The following is a 9,544-nucleotide window of genomic DNA, read 5'->3' as shown; positions in this document are numbered from 1 at the left end:
TGAAATACAGTCCACAGACTTCTTCCTATAAAGACCAGTGTGGCAAGTGGCATTCAGCGCCACTTCTCCAACCTGACCTCCAGCTTTTCTTCCACAAAAGGAGCTCCCTCCTGTGACACGCTGCCATGGCCCTTCCTAGATGACCCTCATACTCTCCCAGACCAGAAGGAAGGTTAAGGATGAAAGTGGGGGGAAAGGGGCAAATGAAGATGAGATCACACCCAGCTGGGAGGAATCCAAGAAGGCTCTGTAAGGAAAGCAGCACTAGAGCTTTGAAAGGTGTAAGCAGAGGATAATGAACACACAGGGCAGAGGGTCGTCTGTGTGGAGGACTCGCATCCAGGGCCCATGGACTGAAGATTGCAGGGTGTCCTTGAAGAAGAAGATCGAGCACCTCCCCCTTTGGAGCAGAAGAGCCTTAGGATTCTGCCCTTCACTATCCAGAACTTTCCCAAGACTCTGGGGCTAAGGACAGGAGCTGGGGGAGGTCAAGTAGAGACAGGCACAGTACAGAGCCCCAGAGAGGTCAAGTGGGGAAGAAGGGTAAAGGACAATATTATTTACTAGGTCTGAGTTTTGTTCTAAATACTGCTATCATTGACCATACCAATCATATACATGGTGACCCAATCATATGTAACCTACAGTCATGCGCTACACAATGATGTGTTGGTTAACAATAGACTGCATTTAGGATGTGGTCCTATAAGATTATAATGAAGCTGAAAAATTCCTATCCCCTTGTGACACTGTAACTGTCTCAACATCATAGTGCAACAAATTACCTTTTCTGTATTTACATATGTCTAGATACACAAATACTTACCATTGTGTTAGAATTGCCTACAGTATTCAGGACAATAATGTGCTATACAGATTCCTAACCCAGGAGCAACAGGCTATACCATACATAGATTAGGTGTGTGGTGGGCTATTATCATTTAGGTTTGGGTATACTCTATGATGTTCACACAGTAATGAAATTGCACTACTCAGAATGTGTCCCTATTGTTAAGCAACGCATGACTGTATGTGTAAATTTAAAAAAGAAAAAAATGAGCATGGGATTCTATCCTGCTGTAGGCAGGTCTGTTGGGTAGAGCTAAGAGCCCAGGACACAGAGTAAGAAATAAAGAGCAGCAGGAACCACCTGTACAGAGTCTAGGGTACAGAAAGGCTGAATAAGGACCTGCTGTAGGAATTCCAGAAAGTTTCCTTCTAGCAAGGATAGTCAGGCTCCCTCTACCCTCACCTGCAGTGCCCAGCAGAGGCCCACTCATTCTTTCATAATCAAGAACTGCTTTGGGGGAAGGGGAGGGAAGGATGTCCTCCTTCAGGCCTTCACCATCTTGAATCTGTCTTACTGAAACAGAAGCAGCCTCCTAACAGATCGGCTCTCAGCCTTTCCCCAATGCAGTCCATCCTTCATTCCTCTGCAAGTCAGCCTTAACTGGGTCATTCCCCTGCTCAAAAACTTCCCACGTCTCCCCACTGTGTATAGAGTAAGAGTTCAAAACTCCTCACCCTGGGCGTGGCAGGCCTTGGATGTTCCAGCTTCTCTCAGACAACCTTCCCACTTTCCTGACACTCTGTACAAATCCCACCTCAGGAGCATCAACATATTCTGCAGGCCCAGCAGCCAGCCAGCATCTGCTTCCCACCTTTGCTCAGCTTGCTCCCAGCTCTGTGGTCTTGTATGAGATGGGCGCTGAGGGCAGGTCTGTGCCTTGCTCATCTCTGATGTCCTCACGTGGAGTGAAGGGAGATTCTGACAGGGTCATCCTGACCAAGTGAGGTGGGACAAGAGGAGGCAGGAGAAAAGCAGGCTACAGCCTGGGGATACACATGAAAAGCCCCCACAGATACTATCCACATGAGAACGAATGTTCAGAAAAATTGTCTGAATCACACATACACTGTTAAGTTCAATTACTTTCTGTATTTTGGAGGTGGGTGTTTAATTGCTACTAGAAAAACATGTATTTGAAAGAACTAAATAATCAATGCTTGGCAGCTCAATGGAATAGGGTAGTGGCATCCCCTGGGGGATGGAAGAATGGATTCCCAACATTGCTGCTCTGCAAATGTACCGCCAAAAGGGGAAAGCCGCAGCCTGGCAGCCCTCAGCAGTAGCCAACAGGTGATTCCAGGGTCAGCAAGGGTCAGTTTCCATACTCGTAACTCCCTTGCACTGCAGCAGAATGAAGCAAGGCACATCTGTTTCTCGAGGAATGAAGATGCCACACACAGCCTGCAGTTATGAATGGCTCTTATAACAACAGGATGACATCTGTGCTTGGTTTTTAAGATGCATCATTGCATGTTTATTAAACTATTGCTCCATCATATTTATTTGGCTACAAAACAACTCCCAGCCCATACTTCCAAAAGTGGTTTATTAAAAACTAGGGCTTGAACATTAATACTCAAAAGCACTCTTGAGAATCAATAATAATGCTGCAGATAAAATGAAAGGGAATCAAAGCAGTAAGTCTTGGTGGGGCCATGGCTGCTTTTCAACATTTTCTTGTATGTTCAGGAAGCTGAAGTGGGGAAGAACACTAAGGGCCTGTAGCACTGGGTGTGGAATAGCCACCCCAAGACCTGACTTCTTGTCTAACATGCGGACATGATGGCAAGGAAGGGGGGTGTCCTGTGGCCACCTAGTTCTATATAAAGGGCCAAGAGGGGCCAAGGTTAGGCCCAGTGGGGGCCAGTAGTTTCAACAAGAATAAGACCTCTGCCCTTAACCAATAGCCCTGTAACTGATGCCCCATGCTGGCCCCAGACTGAGCATCCATCCTGGACACAGACTCTGCCCTGTACCTGGCACTGGGTTGAGCCTAGTTGAATCTTGCCCTTGCCGAATAATAAGCCTCAAATTCAACCTCCCAGTGGTCACTGGGGACTAGCTGAGCCAGTGAAGCTACAGAAATGCAGTCTGTCCCTGGGCAGAGCCAGGTATGGGCCCCTGGCCCTGAAAGCAGGCATTTCTAGCCCCAGACCTTCTGGCAGATGGTTTCTTCCAACTCTGTCCCAAATCCCCAAGCCCTTCCATAGATGCCCACCTGCAACCTGTCCAGTCAGCAAGCAGTAACACGTGGCTATCCCCAAGGAAATGACAACAAATCAGAAGATTCAGAGAAGAACCCACAGGATGTGGGGGTCGGGGGGAGTCCAAACCAACCTAGTGAAGAACAAAATAGCTGAAGGAAGGCCGGGCGCGGTGGCTCAAGCCTGTAATCCCAGCACTTTGGGAGGCCGAGGCGGGTGGATCACGAGGTCAGGAGATCGAGACCATCCTGGTTAACATGGTGAAACCCCGTCTCTACTAAAAATACAAAAAACTAGCCGGGCGTGGTGGCGGGCGCCTGTAGTCCCAGCTACTCGGAGGCTGAGGCGGGAGAATGGCGTGAACCCGGGAGGTGGAGCTTGCAGTGAGCCGAGATCGTGCCACGGCACTCCAGCCTGGGCGACACAGCGAGACTCCGTCTCAAAAAAAATAAATAAATAAAATAAAAAATAAAAAATAGCTGAAGGATCCAGGGATGTTTGGGAGCTGACTCCCTACCGAAAATATCTAAGGGGTGATCTGGGTCAAGGGAGCCCAGGTGACTCTGTAACTACAGAGATGTCACAGGGAACAGTTTCCAGCTTAGGGTGAGGATTTCCTCTAAAGCAAAGTCATCACACAAGAAGAGGCTCGCCCTGCTCAGCCTCTCCTGTCAGGGAGAGCAAGGCCTGGGGTTCAACTCACCTGGTGACTTCTTGCACATTGTTGGCACGGGCAGCTTCCAACAGGGCTGCATCTGAAGAGAAAGGGGGCACTGGTCAGATCCGTGGCCAGGACACACCTGCCTCGGGACTGCATGGAGGGCCCACTAAGACAGCAGCAGTACTTTAGAATCGTGGACTTTAACAAGCAAATTGATGCCACAATATATAATGAGAAAGCTAATCATTCCCTTCCCACATGGTGGCCACTGTTAACAACCTGACTTCCACACCTTTCTACTATAGAGCCCAAACTCTTAACTCCTCTCATCATAGAGGGAATGCATGTCAACTGCTAGCACCACGTCTTGCCTATGGTAAATAGTGTGCTCTTCATAATCTATGAAGCTCTGCATAGTATGTTTTATGTTCCTGTAAGAGTTATTACTAACCATTCCCTGACCTTGTCCGCTTTCTCCCTCAACTCTAGTTCTTCAACCCAGTTCTGAATCTTGATGTCAAAAGTCATAAACCCAAAGGGAAAGGTAGAATGAGGGGAGCAAGCAGGGTGCAGGTCTCTCTGAGGATGCAGAAGGCCTCAACTAGGAGTCTTTGAGATCTGGCTCCATTCCACTCCCACTACTCACCACGTGACCATGACAGCTCTTCTCCCTCTCAACCACAGCTTCCCTGACTGCAAAACACAGACAAAACTCCTTGCCCTGCCAGCTTCACAAGGATGTCAAGGAGATGAAATTACGGTTGAGATGTCTGCAAACTCCCCAGTGCTAAGCACAGGAAAGGGAGACCCAAAGCAGAGATTCTGGTTAGGAAACACTAAGCCTAGAAGAAAAGCAATGCTAGCTAAGTCAGTCTGGCCTGGTCTGGGCAGCCTGCAGGCTGTTGCCACCACCTTGTGGCCATAGAGAAAACTGGATTGACTCAGAAAAACTCAAAAGTCAACAGGAGAGGCACAAATAGCTCAATAACAGGTACATGGAACCCTCTGTGCCCAGCCTGGTTGTGAGCTGCACTGCTGGGCACTGAACGGACTTATAGCCAGCCCTGACTCAGGGAACTCTCAGTCCAGCCAACAGACTCACCCATGAGCAAATGCACTGGAGTGGAGTGAAAGAGCAGGATCTGGAGACAGTCAGACCTGGGGTCTAGCCCGGCTCTGTCGCGTATTTGCTGTATGACCTAGCACACTTATCTAACCTCCTGAGCCTGAGTTTCCTTATCTGTACGATACACCTTATCATGCATATGAAAGCCAGTCCTGTGGTTCAGACACTGATGCCTCCTGGCCTAGATTCCAGTGACAGGTCCTTTCTACTTACCTCACCAAATGTACCCAAAGCACATACCCAAGCATGGCTCAGACAGCCACCAGCTGGGAGGGGATCAAGACTTCCTTAGAGATGGCTGTATCCACTCTCCCCTCACTCTGCAGAAAAAAGTGTGGCTTCTACAAGGTTACAGAGTGAGGAATGAGCTAAGAACCAGGGCCTCCTTGCTTCTAAAGGGGTTCAGTTTCTACCATACTGCACTGAGGGTCAAAACTCTAATTCAAGGGGACAGGGTAGCTGGCAAGTCAGTTCCAGCAGGAAGTGGTCACGGCTTTGACCATTATCTATTATACACAGAGCCTGGTATTCTTGCTGGAGTTCATAGGCCACAAAGTCCAGTTTGGAACCCCCAGGAACTTCTTAGGCAAGACCTCACCAAATACACTGGACTCAGAACATTCCCTGCTCATGAACCTTCCATGACTCTTCACTGCCTACAGAAGAAATTCCAACACCCTCACCCACCCCACCCCTGACTGGCATCCAAGCCCCACTCCATCTGCTCTCATCTAATTCCAAAGACCTTATCTTCCAACCAAGTTGGCCACTCAGAAAGCCCCTGCTCACACCATGGTGCCCTGAAACTCTAATTTCCATTCCCTGAAGCCTTTGCATGGAATATAATCCAAGTCTCACACATTTACTGAGCACCTACTAAGTTCCAGACACTGTGATGGACAAATGATGTCTAGGTATTAGGGAAAGTTGCTGGTATAACCTGAAAAAACAAAAGAGAAGATACATTTCCTGCTCTCATGGGGCTCACAAAGTCACTCTCCTTTTCATTTCTACTTCATCCTTCAGAACTCAAGTTCGCATTTCCCATCCTCTGGGGTCTCCAACACTCCAGGAAGGCTTTCCTGACCCTACTGGCCCTCTGATCCCCCAACAACACACAGCACCACTCACCAGCCCTACATTCCAACTGCCTGCACTATCCCCTTGACTGATTTTGTGTTAAGTTAGGACTTCCCACACACCTAGCCTAAAACTAGACGCACAGTGGGTACCCCCAAAACTGCTGGAAGTTACAGGATTACAGCATGCCTAAGCTAGATGCCCTTAGCGTCTATGTCAACACCCTCATTTTGTAGATGAGGAAACAGAAAACCACTGAGGAGACGAAAAAGTCCAAATTCACAATGAGAGTTAGACACAGAATTAAAACAAGATCCCCAGTGCTGTCTCTCCCAGACCAAAGTCCTTCCTTTACAACTGGCCACATCAAACGAATGGAAGTCAAGGCACTCCCCACTCCCCCACTCTTGCTCCAAATTCTCAGAGCTTGGGGTGCACAGAATCTATGGACACCATGCCTCAGTCTGTCTTCTTGATGAATGACTAAGAACCTGAATGGCTGGATTCACATAGGTCATAAGTCTGGCTCTCTGTCCACTCTCTCAGCTGCTGCTTAGCTTCATGGATCCAGATGAGATGCTAATCAGGATCAGCCAGTCCCCCAGCAGTTGCCCTTGGGCCTCCAGGAATCCACCTTCCTTCTCCTGCCAACTATCCCACATGGCAAGATCACCTAACAGCATGTGAGACCAGACATAGCAAAATCCTGACACTGACAGACTCAGGCCGCTTAACTCCAAAAGGAATCAAAATAACAGTACTGTAAAAATGTTAAGAAATTATCCTTCACTATATAAATAAATTGGCCAGGAGCGGTGGCTCACACCTGTAATCCCAGCACTTCAGCAGGCCGAGACAGGTGGATCACGAGGTCAAGAGATCGAGACCATCCTGACCAACAGCTAAAAACACAAAAATTAGCTGGGCATGGTGGCACACGCCTGTAGTCCCAGATACTCGGGAGGCTGAGGCGGGAGAATAGCTTGAACCCGGGAGGCAGAGGTTGCAGTGAGCCGAGATCGCGCCACTGCACTCCAGCCTGGCGACAGAGAGAAGACTCCATCTCAAAAATAAATAAATAAATAAATAAATAAAGGTCAAGCTGGCATTAGAACCGAGTCAGGTTCTTCCTGACTCTGGCACGTTTGGTGACAGGGGTTGGGGGGGGGGGGCAGTCTGGCAACTTCTCTAAACTATCTAGAAGTTGCCCTTAAAACACCCCACAGTTTCCGTTTCCTGGAGATCTCAGGAAGGAGGAATTGGACCACGCAAAATATGAGAAACATAAGGGGACCATGCTGTAATATTAGATGTTTAGTCCAAGATCCCCATTGTACAGATGGATAAAATGATGCCCAGGGAGGGGAGGCGGATCTATGATAGGAAATTATACAACTCTGAGGTGATGAGGTCTCTAGGGCAACACCCTGCCCCTGTAACCAGATGATGTCTGAGTCCCTCCAAGACTTAGGCTCTAAAGATCTAAACCTAATAAGTACCTCCCACCCTTCTAAGATACGAAGTTAGGACAATCTTCCCGCCTCTCCCTTCCTCAGATCCAGATCTCATAATCACCCTTGTTGGACGGACTCTTGCTGTAGCAATGAACAACCAGCGCTGTGGCCAGGGCCCACATGCCCAGTCTGGCCCTGTTGGGGACCCCGTTCCAGCTGTCCTGTCCTGGAAGTGTTTCTTCGGGGCCAAGAAGGCGTCCCCAAGTGGCAGCCGCGAGGCATTTGGTATCGAAGCGTCCTCCCTGGCGCCCCCCGGTGGCTGCCCCGCGTCCGGAGAACAAGGCCGGCGATGTTCCAGGGCGCCCCCCGGCGGCTGCCCTCAGCCACTGCGGCTCCCCGAGACTCCCAGTGGTCACATTCCGGCCGGAAGCACCTCCATGGCCCCGGAGCGTTGGGGACCTGAGCAGCCGGAGGAGTAGCCGTGGCGCCAGTGCTTTTCTCCTCAACACCAGGGACCCCAGCATCGTGACAGCTGCTTCGATAACCCCGTGGTGCCGGCCCCTGTGCTGGCCACGTCCAACATGGCTGCCGCGGCGCGTTCGAAGACGCCGCGAACAGGGTGGAGTTGCGCACTACCTCACGGGAGGGGTAGTCCACAGCCCTAAGCCTTTTCCCAGCTGGAGAACAAATAAAATACGCTTCCCAGAAGGCTGTGGGACTACGTCACAATGACTGCGGACTTATAGGAACCCGGGGCATGTTGGGAAATAGAGTTCGGGTGAAGGGGCGTGGCGATTAGAGCTAAAGATTAGAATCCCACGGTTTCTTTCCTAGTTTAGTTGAAGCACACGACACAATTTTTTTTTTTTTTTGAGACGAGTCTCGCTCTGTCGCACAGACTGAAGTGCGGTGGCGCGATATCTGCTCACTGCAACCTTCGTCTCCTGTGTTGAAGCAGTTCTCCTACCTCAGCCTCCGGAGTAGCTGGGATTACAGGCGCCCGCCACCACGCCCAGTTAATTTTTGTATTTTTAGTGGAAACGGAGTTTCACCACGTTGGCCAGGCTGGTCTCTTAACTCCTGACCTCAGGCTATCCGCCCGCCTCTGCCTCCCAAAGTGCTGGAATTAGAGGCGTGAGCCACCGCGCCCGGCCCACAATATAATATATACGTATTTTGTTTGTTTGTTTTGTTTTGAGACGGAGTCTCGCTCTGTCGCCAGGCTGGAGTGCAGTGGCGCGATCTCGGCTCACTGTAGCCTCCGCCTCCTGGGTTCAAGCGATTCTCCTGCCTAAGCCTCCCGAGTAGCTGGGCGCTCGCCACCACGCCCAGCTAATTTTTGTATTTTAGTAGACACAGGGTTTCATCATGTTGGGCAGGATGATTTTGATCTCCTGACCTCGTGATCCGCCCGCCTTGGCCTCCCAAAGTGCTGAAATTACAGGCGTGAGCCACTGCGCCCGGCCCGAGGCACTCAAATATTTTTTTCAGTGAATGGATTACTCTCACCTTATTAGTGTGGGAGAGTATATGAGCTTTGGCATTCAGGCAGACGTGGATTTTAATTTTGACTTTTGCATTTACATGCGTGACCTTGTAACTTTACCTCTCTGGTAGTTAATTCCTCATTATTGTTGAAGATAATTCCTACCTTCAAGATGATTGCTTGTATTAAATAAGATAATATGTAGGAAGCCCCTAACACTGTCCCTGGCTCACAGTAGGTCTTTAAGAAATGGTAGCTATGATTGTATTCTCTGCTCTGTGTATTCTACACTTCCTCCAGGCAAATACGGAACTTCTCATTTCCACATCCCTTAGTAAGACAGGAATGAATGAACGACTACTATTTTGGGTTTTTTTTGAGACAGGGTCTCACTCTGTTACACAGGCTGGAGTACAGTTGCCACTGCAGCCTCAACCTCCTGGGCTCAAGGGATCATCCCATCACCTCAGCCTTCTGAATAGCTGGGACCACAGCTGGCACCACTGGGCCTGGCTAATTTTTTGTTGTTATTATTACTTGGGTAGAGACTAGGTCTTGCTATGATGCCCAGCCTGGTCTGAACTCCTGGGCTCAAGCAGTCCTGCCTCAGCCTCCTAAAGTGCTGGGATTACAGGCATAAGCCACTGCGCCTGGCTTTAATAACTTTTTTTTTTTTTTTTTTT

The 9,544-nt window shown here is 49.4% G+C and overlaps 1 protein-coding gene across 4 annotated transcripts in view; it reads right to left on the bottom strand.

The window, feature by feature from the left end:
* Positions 1–8,105, bottom strand: part of CLPB (ClpB homolog, mitochondrial AAA ATPase chaperonin) — a 150,470-nt gene extending 142,365 nt beyond the window's left edge. For 3 of the 4 annotated variants that reach the window (XM_011993658.1, XM_011993659.1, XM_011993660.1), the window contains exons 1-2: positions 7,497–8,105; positions 3,758–3,809 (exon numbers count right to left, since the gene is read on the bottom strand). In XM_011993658.1, coding sequence (XP_011849048.1) covers positions 3,758–3,809; positions 7,497–7,899 — 455 coding nt within the window. In that variant the 5' untranslated portion in view covers positions 7,900–8,105. The remainder of the gene's footprint in view (positions 1–3,757; positions 3,810–7,496) is intronic. The other variant, XM_011993661.1, reaches the window with a different exon arrangement.
* Between the last annotated feature and the right edge of the window lie 1,439 nt (positions 8,106–9,544).

This window comes from Mandrillus leucophaeus, unplaced genomic scaffold, assembly GCF_000951045.1.
Source record: "Mandrillus leucophaeus isolate KB7577 unplaced genomic scaffold, Mleu.le_1.0 Scaffold432, whole genome shotgun sequence".
In the NCBI taxonomy this organism is placed as follows: domain Eukaryota; kingdom Metazoa; phylum Chordata; class Mammalia; order Primates; family Cercopithecidae; genus Mandrillus; species Mandrillus leucophaeus.
The sequence above is the reverse complement of the archived record's forward strand: the minus strand, read 5'-3'. Positions and strand labels throughout refer to the sequence as shown.